The following is a 22,455-nucleotide window of genomic DNA, read 5'->3' on the forward strand; positions in this document are numbered from 1 at the left end:
ATTTGTTTAAAAAAATAAAAAAAAATTAATAAACATGATACACCTGATATTAGGGGGATAACATATAGATCAAAGCAGGCAATGTTCACACTGTACAGGAATTTAGTGAGGCTTCATCTACAATATTGTGTACAGTTTTGGTCACCGCATCTGAGGAAGGACATAGTTGTCAGAAAGGGTTCAGTGTACGGGAACTAGATTGATTCTTGGTCTCGCTGGACTGGACTATGAGGAGCGGCTGAAGGAGACAGTACTTTATACATTAGAAAGGAGGAGAATATGAGGGGATCTAATAGAGATGCTTAAGATAATGACGGAAGGAGACAAAAAAAAAGTGCAGAATAGCTTTTCAGCAGAATGGATGGTAGCAGGGCCAGGAATCACAGTTTGAGAAAAAAGAGGAGAAGAGTTAGGATGGTAGACAAGTCAGGGTCTTTCACTCAGAGAGGAGTAAATGTACGGAATTGTCTCTCTGGAAATGTGGTGGCAGCTGAAGCAGCATGAGCAGGAATGGTTGGTACATTAGGTATGGGGTGGGTGATTGTATGCGTTGTCATGATTGTGATGTCTGTGAGAGAGTCTCGTCAAAGAGTGAATGTGACATGGATATTTCTAAGTTCCCTTTCAAGGAATTTCGAAGCAGGAGGCCATGAGGCCCATCAAAGCCTGCACTATTAGTGCCAACTTTTGGTTGTTTGTCCGTGTTCTGTCCTTGTTAAATGCTGAACGTCAAGCAAGGAAGCAACACCATGTTACAGTATTTGGTATGACTCAGCCAAGGTTCGAATAGCCGACCTCCCAGACTCAGAGCAGACACTCTAGCCATTACACCACCGAGGCTAGTGACTTAGCCATTTATTCAAGGTATGCCGGTAGGACGTTGGATGTTCATAAAGTTATCGGAACAAGATTGTCACAATAGTATAAAAAACGCCAACGTTTTTTATTTTATCTTTCATTATTTAATTAGTAAGAATTTTTTTTCTCCTTTTAATACACATATATCTTGACGAATAATTTTGACGTTCCTCAAATTATTGTATCTCATTCCGAGAGCACATTGAATGCCCAATCAAATAAGGCTCATGAACCCTTTTGTGAATTACCAAAACGTAATCTCGAGAAGTTATCTGAGTCACTTTCATCTGGCTGAAAAATTAATTTGCAAACAGCACAGACAGTGAACAAATTGCTTTTTGAGGGCAATTTGGGTTTCTTAAAGTCTTTCGGCTGCGAATATCCCAGAAGGATTGTGGGATTAGAAAGTGCCAATCATTGGCGTGCATGTCATTACAAGTTAACACATTACGTGCACATTATCACAACCTAACACATCGTAACTACTTCATCATTACCTCGCTGACATGTGAAAAAAAAGACATATTCCTCTGCAAGTCTTCCAAGGACCACCTACAATAGACAGCTGCTGTCCTTTTGGCGCAGCTAAAAATATCACCCTCCTTCACAGTCTGATGCCCACTGGAAAAAGCTGTCAAAGAGACATCTGAAAGCCATCGAGTTTGCCGGACAGGGCGGTGTGCCGACATCGTCCTAGTTACCTCCGCGTAATGGATCTGTCAGCAATCGCGCCGACCTGTCAGAAAACCCAACTCCCATAATTACAAAGGACCCAAGGCATGCACAGATACAATATATAACAGAAACAGGAGGTCATAATGCAACAATCACAGTTAAACCAGCCATCGCATAATGTATAATTTTGCTTCAGAAAGGTAAGTCACCTCATTATGGCTTGCTTGAAGCAGCGAAGATCCTCCATTCTTTGAGTTTGATTCTAATGTCTGTTGTTGTTTTTTTTTTTTTTAATGTTTTTCATACATGAGGAAAACAATTCCCAACATTTCCCAGAACTACTCACTATAAGCTATTCCCAGACTCTCCTTTGTGGATTGATATATCTTCTGTGCTACATGGTACATTCAAAACTTCCTACTCCTTTCATTGGGATGAAGGGCTAATATGCAAAACATGAGCTCTGCTGTGCTTCTCATGACTTTCAACATACCTTTGTGACTCTTCAGTCAATAAAAACCTCCTGTTGGAATTGTCCACCGACGCAACCAACACTCGCCTCGGCAAAGTCTTGTATTCCTCCCTCTTTATATAATGCTTCTGCCTTTAAACAAAAACATACAACATAATGGTCTACCAATAAGAATGTCCAATTTGTTTTATGAGCAAGGTACGTTGATTATTTCCTTGTTTATATATTTTACTCTCGCTCAATCCTCATGTGATACACTATCAGTTTTCCTGTCCCATCAGATTCTAGTGTGCTAAAGCTGGCTATCTATTGAGATGAGATCCTTTGATTCGCTGCCTTTCCTTCGGGACAATAAGAAGCTGAGAATATTTCAAATGAAAATACATATCCTCTTTACCATGCATGATGCCTGACTGCTGTGTCCTCCTGTTTCTTCTTTTTTTTATAGGATGAAAGGCTCGTGGTGGAGCTGCCACACACTTGGACCAACATATGAATCCACAAGACTGATAGATGAAACAAAAACAACCAGTGAGCTTGGGGTAAATGCCATCATTTCCCCAGTCACTGGGTACCAGCAATGCTGTAATAATGGCCCTGCCTTTCTCACTGCACTCAGCAGGCATTTCCTCAGGAGGAATTTCCTCCTCCCCATAGATACTAACCTATGGGGATTGTTCGTCCTCTTAACTATTCAAATGCTGAATGTCAAGCAAGGAAGCAGCATGTACCATTTTTAAGGGGTCTGACATGACTTGGCAGGGGTTTGAACTGCCAGTTTGCGGACGCTCTAACCATTTAATTCCTGCTATTGCCTGGTGCTGTTATAATCCTGTCGGCATTTTGCAAAAATCAAATTTTGTTTTTTTTACCCTCACAAGAGGAGAGGGTATTGCATCTGGGTCGCTTTGTCTGTCTGTCTGTTTGTCAATTGTTTAAATAAATTTGCTGAGTATGTCAGCCTGTCGCATCTGTTTGTTCCTTGGCGAAATAATTTTGTCAAGTATGCTGGTCTGCAGCATCTATTCGTTTGTCTGTTTGTAAGTTGGCAAAATAATTTTGCCAGGTACAAGGTGTTTTAAAAGAGTGCAACTTTAAATGTTTATTTACAGAGAAACAGAAACCTCAGGAACGTGAACCAAACATTTCTTGAAAGCTTATGACATGGTATTTCTATCACTAATTGCTGTTGCAGTAATTCTTCGCGAGAGTTCGTGAGAGCCCAAGGTCTGACATTGGCATTTACGCAAAATCCTTTTTATTGACGTTCTCGATTTGTGCCCCTCCACGGTCCAGACAGCTCAGCTGTACTGTTGTGGGCAAAAATATTGGCACCCTTGCACTTTTTTTCAAATAATGCACCATTTCTTCCAGAAAATTGTTGAAATTAAAATATATTTTTGTATCCACATTTGTATTTCTTCAGTTTGCAGTGGAACAAAACAAAAAAAGCTGAAAAAACCTACTACATCTTTGCTTAACTCCACGCAGAAATCCCAAAATGGTTCGTACAATATTATTGGCACCAATTAGAAGTTGTGAGAAATAATTATATTTCAAGCACGTGATTCTCCTTTACTTTGGAATTGAACTCACCTGTGGTGAGTTGCAGGTAGCTGCAATATAAAAATCACTCATTCAACCAGTTTGAAGAGAGAAAATGAGTCATTCTGCTGTTTTGTGCATGAGCATGGAGAAAAGAAAGTAAAGCAGAGAATTGTCTAAGGATGTCAGACACAAGATTGTAGCCAAGCATGGACAATCTCAAGGCTACAATTCCATCTCCAGAGACGTTGTTGTTCCTGTGTCCACTGCACGCAATGTTGCCAGGAAGTTTGAGGCCCATAGCACTGCAGCCAACCTCCCTGGACATGGCAACAAGAGGGCTTAATCGAAGATAGCAGCGAAGGATTGTCCGAATGGTGGAGAAAGCATTCAAGCTGATCTTCAGACACAAGGTACGACAGTTTCAACTCAGACCATCCATTGCCAACACAATGAAAGAGGGTTCCATGGTAGGAGACCCAGGAGGACCCCACTGCTGAGAGAGAGACATTAAAAAAGCCCAATTGGAGTTTGTGAAAACACACCTGAACAAGCCAAAATCCTTCTGGGAGAATATCCTGTGGACAGATGAAACCAAATTAGAGCCTTTTGGAAAAGCACATCTCTATGTTCACAGAAACCACAATGAAGCCTTCAAAGAAAAGAGTGCCTTCCCAATAATCAAACATGGAGGATGTTCAGTGATGTTTTGGGGTTGCTATGCTGCCTCTGGCACTGGGTGCCTTGAATGTGTGCTCGGCTTCATGAAATGAGATTACCAAAGCACTTTTGGAGCGCAATGTTCAACCCAGTGTCAGAAAGCTGGGTCTCCGTCGAATGTCATGGGTCTTGCAGTAGGACAATGACCCCCAAACACACTTCAAAAAGCACCCAGGAATGATTCAAGACAAAACGCTGGACTGTTCTGAAGTGGCCAGCAATTAGTCCAGATCTAAATCCCATTGAACACCTGTGAGGAGATCTGAAAACAGCAGTTTGGAGAAGGTACCTTTCAAATATGGGATAACTGGAGCAGTTTATACAAGAAGAGTGGGCCAAACTGTCAGGAGAGAGGTGTAGGAAGCTCATTCATGGCTACAGGAAGCGCTTGACTGCAATTATTTTGTCCAAAGGCCGTGCTACCAAATATTAGGTCGAGGGTGTCAATAATTTTGTCAATGCCATTTTTTTATTTTCTAATTTAAAAGGATATATTAAGTTCTGAATCAAAAACAAATGCTCTATAATATTAACAGCGAAATAAGGAATTGTGGAGTCCAAACACTTTTGTCAATTTAAACTTACTTTTTCGAGAAAATTAAGTCATTTGAAAAAAGTGCAAGGGTGTCAATATTTTTGCCTACGACTGTACATCACACTGGATAAGAGCCCGGCACAACCACTCAGTGTCTACTTCTGAAAAACAGTAATATTTTGACTCCACGAAGTCCCGGCTTCAGCGTGTTATGGTAACCACATCAGTGTCGGAAGTTTGCTGTCCATGTGACAGTATGTTTCTCACCTAAACCAATGAATTCAATCTTCAAGAAGTGAAGGGACGATTATTATACGACAGGTATTCCATCAATAAATCATTTCTCTTTTAAAAAAAATCCGAATTACTCTCAGCCTATAAGGCTTTTGTCAGAAGCCCAATGGAGTACTGCTCTCCTTTATGGGCTGTTGCCCCAGCATCATATCTGCCTCTACTGTATTCTGTGGAATATTTGCTCTCAACCTCATTGGCATCTCCCACAATGAAGCCAAAGCACAAAGCCAGATGCTCTCACCTTGCAGGCATGTCAGTGGCCGCTATATTTCTATACCCTCTCTTCTTTGATCTCGCTCCCTCTGCTCTCTCAGCCCTTCACTCTTCCCCACCTTCTCTGGAACATACATGTTCTTCCGGTAACCATCCTCCTAGTTTAACTCCCAAAATGCAGGCTCACTGCCCAGGTCTTCTCTTTTGTTATCCTTTTTTTTAATGTTTGTAGAATTACTTTCCTGAGATGGTTTAATCCCACACTTCCCTCCAGCACTTCAAACTGGCAGTGAGCCACCATCTTACGTCACCCCCTTCCCTGCTGAAGATCTTTTCTATGCACATTTACTCTGCCTAATCTTATTATTATTATTATTATTATTATTATTATTATTATTATTATTATTATTATTACTCCATATGGCAGCTTGGCTGCCAGGTAGCTTTCATTTTGTTTGGGTGCCACTATGCCACTGATGCTGTGCCCCTGTACCAAAGCACTGGTACTCATTTCGCTGACCTCGGAAGGATGACAGGCTGAGTCAACCCCACCTGCTTTAATTACTCAACCTAATGCAACCCTCTTAATTGCAAGTCGATGTGTTCCCTCACCTCATCTCTCTCCTCTTTTCCTACTTGCTCCTTTCCTTGCTTATTGTGTCTAAATGGTACAGCAGCTCTGCGTTGTCAATTTGTCGCCTTTTCATCCTCTGTCACCTCACTTTTCCATGATCCTCGATCTTATATACATAGAAGGGCCAGAATGTGATGCTTCGAACCCAGTTTGAGATTTTAGATCCTCGTGGAGGATATCTAAGTCTTACTCACGTTGTTGTTCTTCATCTTCTTCTTGTGGACTTTTTTTGTTTCACAGCCTACAGTTTTCATCGAAACTTCCTGAAACTTGGCATATATATATATATATATATATATATATATATATATATATATATATATATATATATATATATATATATATATATATATATATATATATTTATATATATGTAAAAATACCCTGCGCAGACAGTAACCATCTCCGATTTTGAAAATTCCTCCTAAAAAAAAGTTATGACGTCAAAATATCTCCGAAACGAGGCAAGCTTTTTGAAGTCTGTTTGTAGGAATCGAACAGGGCATTAGCAGAGATGAATTACCGCACATATGATACATCACTATGATGTCATATCATTTTTTTATGACGTCATTCCTATTTTTTGACATTTTTTGTTTCACAACCCAGAATTTTCATCGGATCTTTGTGAAACTTGCCATGTATATGCAGAAAGCCCACGCGCAGGCAGTAACCATCTCCCATTTTGGAAATTCTTCCTAGAAAAAAAGTTGACATCATAATATCGCCGCTAATGGAAATCGCCTAGACCATAATCTCCGAAACTAGGCAAGCTGTTCGAATTTTCTTTGCAGGAATCAATCCGGGCATTAGCACAGATAATTTATCGCAAACCTGAACATCACAATGACGTCATATTCATTTTTATGACGTCATCATTAAGCGGACGAGGATATTAGCTCATTTGAGCTGGTTAACCCACAAAGCACAAATTATTATTGAAGGACAAATGCGTTCTACTACTTAGTATAGCGACCAACTACTTAGTATAGCGACCGAAAACGTAAATTTGACATTTCAGCCATTGATTGGTCTTCTTATGCATCTGGACATTTCAATTGTTTCAAGTTAATGAAGGTATACACAATACCCACCTCATAAGCCAAACACATGAAGTCTAATGAGGGTCATAGAGTCGACAAATGTTTTTATTTTTGAAATAAATATTGTAATTTTGCTTCTGTTTTTTTTTTTTCTTAAAACGTTGGATGCTGACAAGGGTTAACTTCACCTGGGCTGGCTCAAAGTATGATCGGTTACTGAAACAATAACTGTGCTTAACGTTTAATTTCACTACCAAGTCCACATTTCTAAATCTGTTTTAATAAACCACAAGACATTTATGATAACCATATTTCAAGAAATACTGTCTTGAACTTAAATAATGAAAGAATTAAGCTTCATTCTCCTGTGAAGGTGGAAAAGAATAAAGTTTTAAAATATAGTTTCTGGAAAGGAAATGTCCATGTCTCATAAGCATTTTACTGCAACAATTCAATATATCAGTGTTGAAACTTGCCAAGTTGTCCATGCTGTGTTACCTTTGTGACAGCTCTTTTCAGTCGATATTACTAGAATGACACTGACAGGTCTGGCAAGTTTCTATCCCATGCAGGAGGAGAGGAAATTTATAGCAGTGAGAAAGTCATTATAGGCTGTTACGACAGTGATGCCCATATGTGCGTGGCAGCAAAGTAGCCTGACATAGAAGCCTGAAATAACTTTGCATGTCTTTGGAAGTTCATAACAGGATGGCTGAGAGCACCAGTGCCCTAGGTGGGCTTCCAGAGTTCCCCATTTGAGGTTGTAATGATCGACTTGCCGTGACACATTTCTGTCGCATCCGAGTGGTTGCAAGTAGAGATGACTATTACAGTGCATCGTTGTAGAGATTTGTATGCCCAACTTGCAGACAATGACACATGACCAGGAATAAGTGGTTTCTATATTGGTGATTTAAGGTAGCTGGAATGCTGATTTGGTAGTGTGTTTGTCTCTTAGCAGTCTGGTCCTATAGTTTCATTTCCAACAGAATCTGACAAGACTTTCACAATCGCCTCGTGCAGTACAAACAGAGAACAATTGACCATGGAGCATTCACACCTTGCTTCAAACGAGTCCTTCAGTCAGTTCTCTCATTCCGCATTATGGACTTTAACAATCACTTGGTATATTTCCCAAAAGTGTATTTTAGCAGTTTTCGGTGTACAGATTACCTGTATATAACTCACAAGGATTTGCCCATTTTATCTCATGAAAACCAATGTGTTCAAAAACAACATCACATGTTGTATAATAAGTATAGAAGCGTCATACAATGTTTTATAAATTGTGAGACATGAACGTGAAATCAGGGCAGCTAATTTATCTGTAACATTTTTGAATTTGCATTGATTCCAGTTTCCATTTTTCCTCCAGTCTTGCTCCCTCTGCTCTCTCAGCCATCCAACCCTCCTCAGCTCCTTTCGGACTCATGTTCTTCCAGTAATCCACTCCTGGTTAACTCAAAAATGTCAATATTTCCACCCACCTCCACTCTTTTGCTCCTGTTTATTCCCTTGGGTGAAACTGCCTTCCAGGAATTGTACAATCCCACTCTTCCCTTTGGGGCTTCAATCTAGTCATGTACCACCATCTCATGGAACCCCACATCCCTGCCCATGATCTTTCCTACCCCCATTAACCCGATAGCATAACCTTTTAACTTCTTGGTTACTGTTTCCCTTTCTCCCCTCTTTTCCTAGTCGTTCATTCCCATGCTTGTTGGTTGTCATGTTCACCCCTGACCACATTATCCCCATTGGGTTTTTAAGTTTTGGGTTTTGTTTTTTGTTTTTTCCTTAAGCCAACATTTTGTATTTTTGAAAAAACTTCCTCTCTTGTGGTTTTTATAATCAAATGGGTTAGCACTATGTAAATACAACATTATATATGATATAATAATGATGTCAATGCCACATTGTCATTTAAAATTAAGACAAAATACTGCATTGTAAATATCATAACGATGTTTGTGAATGAAAACAAAAAAGTAAGAGAAAGAAGAAAAAATGATGAGATTAGCTGTACCATTCACTTTATGGAGCATTGGTTCTTCTGCAGCAGTTTCTTGGCACGTGTTATGCTGGGTGGTTTGCCATTGCCTTCCTGACAGTCGGTCAGAGCTGGAGTTTACAATTTGTTCAGAGCGCCGGCGAAAACCTCACCTACTCTTCACAAAAGGTGCCGCAGGATCTCTAACATCCACTATCTAATGATGGCAGATGTGATGTCTAGTCGAACACATGGATGCCTCACTCTGCCTGTGAAATGCCAGGATGACAGTTTATAGCTGGGACGAGATTCAAACGCAGCCTCGACATCTCAGAGGCGAGTGTGCATACCTCAAGGCTATCCTGTAAGCCCATAAACAAATTTAAAGTGAGATAAAAGACCACAAGTAAAGGGAGATGTGGAATGGGGAAATAGTGAGATAGTTGATACTGTATAGTGACCCTGACATTGCCTGCTACCTCAACAATTTCCTCTGTCTATCCTTTATTTCTTCCTCTCCTACTACAAAATATCCTGCTACCTTAGCATTTTCCTCTCTGTGTAATCCTTATTTCCTCCTCTCCTTCCACAAAGTATTGGCAGGAAGAGGAAATTATTTTCTGTTGCATGGAAATGTTTCTTCATTATTTATTCATTGTCATGAGACGTTTATATTTTTGTTGAATACATCAAAGTCTTGTCTTGAGCAATGATGATACAAAGACAAAAATAAGAAAAGACCATTAAATACCCCTTACATATTCATATTGTTACATTTATGGGAAATAGGGGCAATATTTAGATTAAGGCCTTCGATGCCATGTATGTCCGTGTCGCTGCATAACTCTTTCCTGTGTTAAAATATGTTTGGGGTGAGGAGTCTATTGTGTTGCCTGCAAGGGGATGGGAGTTGTCTGATTTAGACATGGCCCAGCTAAGATGTCTCATCTATTTGTTTTACCTCCATGCAGCCAGGTGTTGTTTGGCAAGAAAGTGGGCTTTCCTCCTACCAACAAAGGGAAAATTACTGCTCCCTCACAGTTGTCCGTTTGCGTGTGGGAGGTGGGTATTGGTTCATTGACGAGGCGAGATTCATGAATGTCTTGGGGGTGTGGGTTATGGTGCTCTCAGGCCCACTATGGGGTGTGATTGTTAGAACTCCTGGGGGACTCAGGATGGGGATTCCTGAGTGCCTCAGACTTTGATTGGTGGAACTTCTGGGGCTGTGATTGGTGGGACCCATTTTTAGAGATCTTTGTAGCCTGCCATAGGTGAGCCTCAGGGGTAGGATGGGACTTACGGCAACGGTTTGGTTGCGTAGAAAACCCTGGTCGCAATGGAAAGCTCTTTCTCTTTCTCTTTCTCTTTGTCTCTCGGTTGGGTGAGTTCAGTTTGTATCTGCTGTTTCCTGACACTTTCTGAATCACTCTTGGTCTCTCGATTCTCTGGCCTGCTGTCTTTTGCTTTTGCCCCTGGTGAAGATGAGGCATCACCACATGGGTTCTATTCCAGCTGTTCTTCACCATGTGCTTTTCCCGATAATCCTGCTCTGTTCTTGTTTGGGTGATTGCAAATATATCTAGTGTCCAGAGGGGATATAGTGGATATTTTGTGTATTGTTTCTTTCTCAGAATTATGTTACAGGGACCAATGGAATAAATTATTTATTTCTGTCACAATAAATTGGTTGCCTCATATTGCTGCCATTTTACCACGTGAATGATTGGGTTCATTTGGGATGCCTGAGGAGTTAGATGAATTGTAATGCTGTTTCGAAATGGTGCGGTAATAGACCTCGCTGGGACATAGGCTGGTGATAATTGCTCATCACTACCTAGTGAAGAACAGTGATAGTTTGGCAGTCTTTGAAACCTCAGCTTCAGCATACATCTGTAACTGCCTCAGGTGTAGTTGCATCATGGTGTCTTCTTCTTCCTCTTCTTCCTCTTCCTCTTCTTCCTCTTCTTCTTCTTCTTCCTCTTCTTCCTCTTCTTCTTCTTCTTCTTCCTCTCCTTCCTCTTCTTCCTCTTCTTCCTCTTCTTCCTCTTCTTCTTCTTCTTCCTCTTCTTCTTCTTCTTCTTTTCTTGCTGTATGGCAGCTTGGTTGCCGTGTGGCTATCATTTTGTTGAATATGCTGATGATGCTGTGCCCCTATACCAGTACACTGGTACTCGGTTCACCGACCTCAGAATAGAAGGATCACAGGCTGAGTCAACCCCACCTGGTATTAATTCAATAGGATATTAGGATTTGAATTCAGGATCCTAAGCCCACCACTCTAGCCATTAAGCCAACACCAGGCTTATATAATGGTGCCGTCCACATGACCATGTTTCAGCTGACTCATCCCTTAAGTCGCTCGTCCTCTGCCATAACAACCGGTCATTAATCCCAGTCAAAGTTCAAGTCCCCAAAGTCATACTATGTCCTCTTATTCCTTATCCCTGGAAGTAACAGGGAAGTAACTCCAGTACTAATAAGGAATTCCACCCACAAAGTTCCTATTGTCAATGTTGCTTGTGCCACTGGAACTTCACTTTCGCTTTCAAAAAGAGTGTAGCTCATAAAGGTGAAAACGTTTCCGACATTCAAAAAAAAACTAAAATGGTAATGAGAAAGCGAAGAAAGATGACGTTGCTGTGAAAGAAGGTATTTGCAAGAAGGTTGAATATACAGATTAATATATCTTTGATATCTTAGAGTGTAAAAGAGACAAAAGTTCAATGATTTGTTGGCATGGTGTTGAGGAGGATATAGTGGATGTAAGACTACCTCACATTGTTCAGACACAAATTCATTTTTTAATGTTTTTATTTTATAATATAAACTCCAATTTGGCATTCCCATTTCAGCATGGAGCTCAATAGCCTGGAACCTCAGAATAGATTCCGATAGAAGAATGATTCATCAATTGTCTCTTAATAGCCTGGTAATTCATGTAGAGGTGCACTAATGCGATGCAACATCCTTACTCTACAGTACATAGGATATCTACAGTCAAACCTGTCTATAATGACCACCCAAGGTAAAAGGTCAACATGGCCTTTATATACAGGTGAATTAATCCACAGTAAATAATTTATTTTCACAGGGAATGACGAGGCTTTTCTCGTCATTACTTGTAAAATATTTCCAACAAGAAGAGGACATTTTGTCAGCAGATTACCAAATTTGAATTTGTGATTCAGTGCTTGAAGTCCATCGCATTACCATTTCAGATGAAAGAGTTAAAAAAAGTAATAAAACAGGTGATAGAATGGTAATGGAAACAAACAGGAAATGTGAATCCACAGCATGGACACTGGACTATTTACAGCAGAAAACAAGACTTGAAAGATCAAGGGCAATCTTTATCTGATATGCTTGGGGTTCAGCACATGACTTGATAGTGGTGATGTTGTCAACTCTGGTGTTCTTAGAAAATAACGAGTTTATTCATCAGACCACATTCTCAAAGCTTCAGTTAGGATCAGTGCAGATATTTCCCATACCTCGATTCCCACAAGACTTCTGGGCGCAGAAGCAAACGAAAACTCTCACAGCTGCTCCTACAATTGTACTGGATATGTATTTCTCAGTCACACGATATCATCAGGCCATTTCATCATTGAAAAATTTATTGTGAAGATATGCAAATAAGTCATGAACCTTCAGAAGATGTGTTTCTTGATCCCTGATTGTGTTTTTTTTTTGTTTACCTTGTCAAGGCTCGTATGAGAGCAAACACACAACACACAGCAAGGGGGGCATGAAACAAGAGGGGCATGGGAAGGACCAAACATCGAGGAACAGAGACATTAGGAGATCTGTGGAAGGGAGAGGGATGGGGTGGGGAACACAGAGTATACGAGATGGACACGACAGGGACTTTGAGGAAGGAAAGTAAAGAGTTTGAAGGAGGTGGGTTTGGGGTGGATTAACGGGGAAAGAAAAGATCGAGGATTTGGATGGGGGACGACAAGAGGTGGTGGTGAACAGCTGTTTTGAAGGCCTGGAGGGAAGCATGGGATTAAACAGAGTGAGGGAGTTTATTCCAAAGGTGGGGAAAAAAGAGGAATGAAAGAGCAAAGGTGAGCAGCAATTCGTGATTTTGATAGTTTTACCAGAAGGGGATTGTTGGCGGACCTTGAGCTCCCAGCGAAAATATGGTGGGGACAAATCGCAGACAGAGCAGAGGGGAGCGAGACTGGAGAGGAGACGGTAAAAGACAGAAAGACCACCGACTTGCCTGTGGTGAGAGAGTGAGAGGCCCAAGGACTCAGCCTCACCGTGAAAGATACCAATGATCTGAAATGCCTTGGTTTCCACTGTGTGAAGCCGAGAAAGGTGAGAGGCAGGAGCACCAGCTGAGTTGGAGAGCAGTACTCCATCAGGATGCAGACGAAAGCTTTGTATGTGGTCAGGAACTCAGGTGGGCCGAGGAAGGACTTTGCACGACGGAGGATTCCCAGTCGGCGACTGGCTTTGGAGACCAATTTGGAAATGTGGTTTTCCCAGGAAAGATCAAGGCAGATAGTGAGACCCATAAGCTTGAAAGAAAGGACTTCTTCCAAAGGGTTGTTGAGAAAGTAGATGGTGGGGGGCGGGGGGGGTTCCAAACAGTCCTTTCGGAGAGACATAGTGAGAGTGTGAGATTTGTCAGGATTGAAAGACATTTTCCACGTGTTGGACCAGTCTGTGATTTTACCCAGATCTGCAGAGAGTGAAGCTGCTGCTGCTTGCCGGTCTGAGGGATGAAATGGTACAGCAGAGGGTGGAGTCATCGGCAAACATATATAGAGGATTTTCCAGAGAGTCTGAGAGATCATTGATGAAAACCAGAAAAAGAACAGGGCCCAGAACGCTGCCTTGAGGAACTCCAGCCTGGACAGGAAGAGATGATGAAAGAACTCCATTTAGGGCCACACGTTGACTGCGACAGGAGAGGAAGTCAGCGAGCCATGAGTGGAGATTTCCTTGGATAGCATCGGAAGAGAGTTTGGTGAGCAGGTCGGTGTGCCACACCATGTCAAAAGCACGTGATATGTCTTGGGATATGGCTCTGATTTCATGTTCGGCATTGAGTAACTCCATCCATTGTTGGGAGAGCAGAGGCACCATATCCAGGGTTGAGTGCCTGGTCTGAAACTAAATTGATGATCGGAAATCAAGCCATTGGAGAAAATGAAGGATTTAATGGCTGAAGCGATGATGGATTCCATCACCTTGCTGATGAATGGGAGAAGGCTGATTGGTCCGTAGTTACAGGGATCTGTTTTTGCGCCTTTTTGTGCAAGGCAGTAATGTTTGCTGATTTCCAAGTGGATGGCAGATGTCCTTGAGCAAATGAGAGGGTGAATGAACAGCGAGAGGGTGAGCAAGAGCAGAGGAGCAGGTTTTTAGGACACGTGGGATGATGCCGTCTGGACCGGTTGCAGAATCTGAGTCGAGGTTTGACAGCAAGCTCTCCACTTTGCCAGAAGAAAAGGACACAGATTCCAGGGAATTTGGATGCGACTGCGTAAGGTTGGTACAGAAAGCGATGGGTTTCGGACACAAGACTTCGATGCAAACACTGAGTTTAGGCATTCAGCCTTTTCACGTGCGGTATCGGCAGTGCGGCCATTTGAGGTAAGGGAGGGGATGGATGGGAAAACATTCATGAGAAATAGATTTAATTAGATGCCACCAGGATTTGGAGAAGATAGAGAGGTTTGAGCGTTCAGACTTGAGATGAGAAAGATGTTGTTTTCTGGCTCTCCTGAGGGTAGATACACACTTGTTCTGAGCTTTATGGAAGGAAATGAGATTGCCCTCAGTTGGGTTTGCTTTCCATGAGGCAAAGGCAAGTTGTTTCAGGAAAACTGCCTCGCCACAAGCTTCAGCGCACCATGGGCGGGAGGACGGGTAGGACAACTGAAGACGAGAGCGGATAAATCTGTGCATGAGAGAGAGCAAGTTTCTTTGAAAGAATTCCCAGGATGTGTTGATGTTTTGGACAGTAGCGATGGGAGACCTGTCTAGAAGTTTGATGGCTGCTTGGAGACCCTGCCAGTCGGCCTGAGTGAAATGCCAGACTCGACGGCGCTGAGGTGGATATCTGATAACAGCCAGAGAGATGTCCACTTTGACAAGGACGTGGTCAGAAGAACCGATGGAGCAGAGGAAGAACAGATATTTTTCAGGGAAATTTGTCAAAATACGGTCCAGAGGAGATAGAGTACCATTGGTTGACATCCTGGTCGAGAACTTGACCGATTGAGTCAGTACCAATGAGTCGCAGAAGTCTTTTGCTGAAATGCCATGACAGGTGAGAGAGGTACCCACACCTAGCCAACTGGCATTATGACAATTGAAGTCACCACATATGAGGCAGAGAGAGTTTGTATGAGAAGATAGAAGTTGGTCCGGTTTTTGGGATTGTGAGGTGTAAATGGAGTCATCACTGTTTGGTAGACAGTGCAGTGTACATATAAACTTGAGGTGGGAGTGGAGGGGAAGCCATAACCAAAGGTATTCCTGGGTGTGTGGGGGAGTGAGGGCAGTGCATGGAGAGTGAGGAATAGAGTCTTTTATGGAAAGAGCAACTCCTCCACCAGGATGAGGCTCAATATGAAGATAGTCTTCAATATATGCCTGGTGTTGGTTTAATGGTTATGGCAGCAGGTTTTGGATCCGAGGGTCCTGAGTTGAAATCCCGCTGAGCTGTTGAATAAATACCAGGTGGGGTTAACTCGGCCTGTCATCCTTCCGAGGTTGGCAAAATGAGGGCCAGCATGCTGGTATACTGTGTCGGAGTGGCTACCCGTCCAGGATTGTGCCCAATAGCCAAGGAGACTGCTTAAACAGCACCAACGTTCTGCACAGTGTATGGTCCCAATCTCCTCCTCTACAATATGAAGATAGTGTTCAAGAAAATATGAAGATAGTCTTCAAAAGTCTCAGTCAGCTTAATTGGTCACATTTACTTTGCAGGCTATTTGATTTGCTGGAGATGGACTGCTGCTTTTATAATGTCGTAGATCATGTGGCGTGACATAATTCATTCACTTATGCAATAATATGATACGAACTGTCTGAAAATGTCTTATGTCATGCCTTTGTGGTCCATGGCTATGAAGTACGCCTGTTATCCCACACACGCGAAGCAAAAAAGTGGGGTTAAGCAATTGTTTCACTTCTGGCTGTCTGTCCTTCTGTCTACAAACATCACTTTATGATCAACTTGATTTCAATTGAACGTTATATTTTGAACACAAATTGGAAGACGAATCAGAATACAAGCCTGACATTTGGCAATACTTTGGCTCTGAATTTGTCCCGATCGCTTATGCGCAGAGAGGGGTGAGATAATTTTTTTACTCTGCCTGCCTGGCAGTTAAACAAAATTGAAAATCATTCCAAACAGGAAACTTCCTGTTTTTATATGCCCAATATATATATATATATATATATATATATATATATATATATATATATATATATATATATATATATATATATATATATATATATATACTGTATATATCGGGGCATATTATGTGATACCAGTCGTCCGTCCCTCCATCTGTCTGTTCGTCCGTCCGTCCATCCGTTCTTCCATCCGTTCATGTCCGCACTCTAACTCCCAAAGTTTTCAACTTTCACGTTTCATATTTGGTACATAGGTACAGACTGTGGAGACGGTGTGTCGTGACATACGTTCATCATCTAAAGTGGTTGCCATGGCAACCAGGATGCTGTTTTCCATGTAGTATCACAATTCTGTATATGCCTTCTTGTTCGGGCGTATATTGTGCTCACTTGCGCTCTTGTGAAGGATGTCATAAAGGACACAAACAACAGCGATAAAAATAACCAATGTAACGTGTCAAATATGATGATGTCAAAACACTGCATCAACGGCGGTAAACTTCCAGAATTTTTTTTTTCTCTGACATTTAAAGTCTTTATTTTATTTCATTGGAGAATACTGAAAAAATGGATTGGATAGTTAAAAATTTAATACTTATTTAAGAAAGCATCCAGAGAAGAATTGGGTAACTCTACTGTCAGATCCCAACATTCGCAGGTCATAAAGTGATAAAGTGTGACCCGCTTCTGCATTTGCGCTTTGCGTATTCACAGAATTTTTTTTTTGTTTTTTTTTTTAACACTTCAGGCCTGGTCTCCGATACCCACCACCACTGATATTGATTCAGCCTGGGAATTCTTCCACAGAAAACTTCCCTCTCTGATGCACAGATTCATCCCATCTTGTCTTCATTTATCTTACCCATCCTCCCTCTCTTGGTACTCCGAATCCTGTGTTGAGGCAGTTGCTTTAAAATAACTTTCAGTCCCCTCATGGAAGGCAAATCCAACCAAAGGCAATCTCAGATCATTCCAAGAAGTGCACAACAAGTGTGTGTGTACTCAGGAGATCCAGAAAACAACATTTGTCCAATCTCAAGAATGAGTTTTCAATCTTGTCTCCATCCTCTAAAACATGAGATTCTACCACAGCCGATTATACTCGTGAGAAGGCCGAATGCCTCAATTATGTGTTTGCTTCAAAATATTGTGTCCCAAACCCCTCCCTCTGTACCCATCCTTCTCAGTCATACCCAATTGTTCATGAATTATGTTTTTCACAACTCAAAAGGGGGGAAAAATTATGGACTGTTCTGAAGTGGCCAGTAACGAGTCCAGATCTAAATCCCACTGAACCTGTGCGGAGATCTGAAAACAGCAGTTTGGAGAAGGCACCCTTCAAATCTGGGAGAACTGGAGCAGTTTGCACAAGAAGCATGGGACAAACTGCCAGTAGAGAGGTGTACGAAGCTCATTCATGGCTATAGGAAGCGCTTGACTGCAGGTATTTTATCTCAAGGCTGTGTTACCAAATATTATGTCGAGGGTGTCAATAATTTTGTCAATGCCATTTTTTTCTGATTTGAAAGGGTATATTAAGTTCTGAATCAAAAAACAGGTTCTGTGATATTAACAGTGAAATTAAGAGTTGTGGAGACCAAATAGTTTCATCAATTTCACTTATTTTCAGAGAAGATTGTGAGTTATTTGAATATAGTGCAAGGGTGCCAATATTTATGGCCATGACTGTACGTCGAACATTCAATTCAGTCTGGCACCCCACCTTGCTCTTTATACTCTCTGCCTATGGCATCCAAGGCCAATTCCATACATGGCTTACTGACTTTCTCTGCTATATTAGCCAATGAGTGGCACTCAACGGAATCCTCATCTCCTCTCCCTGTCAAGGCTGGAGTGCCCCAAGGCAGTGTTCTGGGCCCCATCCTCTTCTAATCTTCATCAACAATATATCTGACTGTGGAAAATCTTAATCTCTTTGATGACTCCATCTGCCGAAGCATTCTTCATCCTTCAGATAGGCAGGCAGCAGCCTGTTGATGGAGTACTGCTCTCCTCTCTGGACTGGTCCCTCGGCCTCGCACTTTGCTCAGCTTGATTCCTTGGAAACCAAGGCCTTCATGATCATGGTAATCTTCCACGATGAAGCGGAGTCGATGGGCCTATCACTTTAAAATCACAGACAGGTCGGTGTTCTCTTTGTCTTATACCACCTCCTTTCTGATCTTGCACTCTGCTCATTCCTTATTTCTCCAAGTCTCCCTCTGTTTTCTCCCTGGACCATGTTGTTGGTGTGTTTTGCCTCCTCGCTTTCAACTGTTCCATTGGTGATGTTGCTTCCTGACTGGTTCTGTGTTCTGGCTCCTCTGTGAGCCTTGACTCTGTAGTCTGTATGCAAAAATACAGGAAGATATCTGACTGGGAGGATGTAAGCAATGGGGTACCCCGTGGATCGGTTATTTAACCTTTTTTTTTCTTTCTTCTTGCCATCATGATCCTTTTTTCTTCTTGCCAATGATCTTGCCATCATTCTTCTTGATCCTTTTTCTTCTTGCCATCACAGCAAACATTAGTATTTCCGTCAGCGAAGCAACGGGTCTCATATTCTCGTAAATTATATATCAAGAAGTGGTGTCAACGCTGTACAGTAATTTATTGAGGCCTCAACTGGAATATTGTGCACCATTTTCGGTCGCAACATCTGAGGAAATAAATCGTTGCCATCGAGGGGTACAGCAAAGAGCAAGTAGATTGATCCTGAACCTAGCTGTATTAAGCTATGAGCGGTAACTCAGAGACTGGACTTTATACATTACAAAGGAAACGATTGCATGATAATCTGATCGAGACATTTAAGATAATGAAGAGTTGGACAAAATAAGTGCACAAGAATATTTCATTGGAATGGCCACTGGCAGAATGGACTGACTCTCAAAATGAACAAGGAGCACAGTTTATGAATAAAGAGGAGGAGAGTTCCATCAAGTCATGGCTGACTTTTGGTGACATTCATGATCAGATTTCCCCAAATATCCCAACTCTGCACTGCTTCCCCAAGCTCTGGTAGAGACAGCTTGGTTGCAGCCTTGACCCCATCTATCCATACAGCCTCTTCCTGTCCTTTCCTCAACCATACCCAGCATGGTTGACTTCTCCAGACTTTCGTTTTCTGCATGCTTGATGTGTCCAAAGTATGACAGTTTCTGTTTTAGCGTCGGTGTTTCAAATGTACATTTGGTCTAATTTCTTCAACCACTGATTTGTTCGTTGTTATTGTGGTTCTTGAAATTTTTAACATTCGTTTCCAAAACCACATTTCAAAACTGTCAATCTTATTCCTTCCTTTCTTTTTCACTGTCCATGACTTACAACCATACATTGCAACTGGAAATACCGGAGCATTCACCAGCCTCCTATGCCTGGTGTAGGCTTCGTGGTTAGGGTGGCTGGCTTGGGATCCTCAGGTCCTGAGTTTGAGCCCTGTTGGCTGCTCAATTAACACCCGGTGGGGCCAACACAGCCTGTCATCCTTCCGAGGTCGGCGAAGTGAGTACCAGTGTACTGGTAGAGAGGCACAGCATCAGTAGCACAGCCACGCTCCATGAAATGATAGCTTACCAGCAGCTAAAGCTGCCATACGCAAGAACAGAACACAGAACCAGCCTCCTCTTGTCACATCTTTGTCTTTACAAATCTTTTCAATCAAAAAGAGTAAGAGAGTTAGAATGATATTAAGACCAGGGTTGTTACTCAGAGAGTGGTGAATGCATGTGAGTATGTCCCTGCAAGGGTTGTGGCAGTAGAATCAGTGGATTGTTTTAAAATTGGGTATCTCGAACTAGTGGATTGAGGAGTACCAAGATATTAGCATGATGCACAGGCTTAATGGCAAACTCTTGCATTGAAGTTCCTTGTATTTAATTATCATTATCAATCAGCCTTGTATTGGCTGGAATGATATAAAAGTTCCCTCCATAATATATTGATGGTCATACGGCATGTCAAATCTTAAACCGTTGCAGTCACATCATGTGCTCCATCCATCCATCCATCGGGACCATACTCTGTACAGAGCATCAGTGCTGTCAAAGCAGTCTCCTGGACGATTGGGTACAATCCTGGATGGTCGCCACGCGGACACAGGATACTCAAATGGCTCAATCATCACAGCAAGCTGGTACTCATTTTGCCAACCTCAGAAGGATGACAGGCTGAGTCCAACCCACCTGGTATTAATTCAACATGCCAAGCAGGATTTGAACTCAGTATCCTCAGATGCCTAGCCCACCACCCTAACCATTAAGCCAACACCAAGCATGTGATGTGTTCGATTGTATGAGATGTATTTTCTTCCACGACTATTGAAAACGTGTTTTGGTTGCCATAACACCAACTCCAAGAGAGGCTCATGTTTATTTTGAAAACAATATCCTGCAAGTTTAATTAATCTTAATTTGATGGTGTCATTTACATGTGAAGATCAGTTAATGTTTCGGAATTTTCTGTCAATATCCATGTGTCTGCACCATTTGGAATTGTATATGAATAGGAGGCCAATACAATCGAGGATATAAGTCGAGCAGTTTCTTCTAGTGTCAGTTTCCTTTTGTATTGCATTATAATATTATTACTATAAAAGCCATAATCATAAAGATACCTCGGTGATAGAGGGGGGCGGGGGGGGGCTCACTTTTGATATTCACATATTTCTCACAATAACAAGTAACACATAGTGCTATTTCTCATATCCTTCAGTGCTATTAGTGAGTTGCCTTTGAATGCCCCCCTGAAATTGTTCCCCTCCGTTTGAGTGGAATTTGCTTTTTCAATCTTGTGAAAGCTCGATGGTGTTCTGAGGTTGGGTAAAGCATTCAAAACTCAATTTGTACTATACCGGTGTGCAATATTATACATAATCCTGTGGCCTCTGAGCAAAATCATGTGCTGCGGAATTACCCGATGCTGTAACATTTTTATAACGATACACCTGTTCCCACACTTTGTCTTCCCTTTTGTCGGCTGGCGTCATTGAGCCGACCACAGTATGCCCTCCAGAAAGGCACGACGGTGCTTCTTTGGCGTCCTAATAACAGATTGTTTCGGTATCTCTGAGCCTGAGCACAACTCATGAATCTAGGCCTGACAAGCGTGGCCCCAGGGTGTTGAGAGAGAGAGAGAGAGAGAGAGAGAGAGAGAGAGAGAGAGAGAGAGAGAGAGAGAGAGAGAGAGAGAGAGAGAGAGAGAGAGAGAGAGAGAGACAGAGACAGAGACAGAGACAGAGAGAGAGAGAGAGAGAGAGAGAGAGAGAGAGAGAGAGAGAGAGAGACAGAGACAGAGACAGAGACAGAGACAGAGACAGAGACACTGACTGACTGACTGACTGACTGACGAAAGCTGTTTTGGAGATGACAGCCTTGCACTCTCTATCTATTTGGCTTTAAAGAGGGAGCTATAGGGTGAACATTGTCCTCTTATAAAGTCACCGGGGTGAGGATGATGGCAATATTTTCTCGTACAAAATAGCCTTAAGCTAAAGAGATTGCCGTTGCTTTTGCAAGATCCTTGTGGTTATATTTGATTTGCTTTTCAGCTACACCGTGACACCGAGATGCATTGCCCATCGGCATTATTTTAACACAAGTGTTTATTCGATGTAAGCAATACGGAGCTGCTGAAACCATCTAATTCCCTGTAAATGCAAAATGTCACGATTTAATGTATGTTAGTTTGTATAATCTGGACATTTGGAGATACACCAGTGCACCTGTGTGTTACACAATGTAGCACGTCCTTAAGCAAGGGCAGAGTATGTTACAAATAACCACTCTAATGAAACAAACAAACCAACAAACCTGGTTGTTCAAAGCAACAAACTATTGACTTGCATATGTCCTGTGAATGTTAAAACAAATTAATAAGCTGAACATTAAAACAAGAAAATACAACATTGTGCAAAAAAAGCAAACAATTTATTAAATGACTTTGCTAAACGGAATGCCAACTTGAGCAAAGAGTGATGAAATATACTGAGCAGCCAAAAATTTTCAATAAACCTGCTTAAGATTTACAGCACACCTTTTAGAGCAGGAATAACCCTTTCAGATGGCAAGATAACCTCACCTTTGC

General features: G+C 41.8%; 1 protein-coding gene across 9 annotated transcripts in view; it reads left to right on the forward strand.

Annotated features, from left to right (window-relative positions):
* The window catches only part of LOC147016769 (uncharacterized), a 452,599-nt gene that overhangs the window by 273,077 nt on the left and 157,067 nt on the right, over window positions 1-22,455 (forward strand). For 4 of the 9 annotated variants that reach the window (XR_015049178.1, XR_015049176.1, XM_085845740.1 and 1 more), the window contains exon 3: window positions 2,454-2,547. The exons of 4 other annotated variants lie outside the window; for them this stretch is intronic. Coding sequence is in view for 3 of the 5 variants with exons in the window: in XM_085845740.1 (XP_085701866.1) it covers window positions 2,454-2,547 (94 nt within the window). In the remaining 2 variants the exon portion in view is untranslated. Of the gene's footprint in view, window positions 1-2,453; window positions 2,970-22,455 lie in introns of those variants that run through there. One more of the 9 variants, XM_085845739.1, reaches the window with a different exon arrangement.

The sequence above is a fragment of the Eptatretus burgeri genome, chromosome 11 (assembly GCF_056783735.1).
Source record: "Eptatretus burgeri isolate ZD-2024b chromosome 11, Ebu_testis_v1, whole genome shotgun sequence".
In the NCBI taxonomy this organism is placed as follows: Eukaryota; Metazoa; Chordata; class Myxini; order Myxiniformes; family Myxinidae; genus Eptatretus; species Eptatretus burgeri.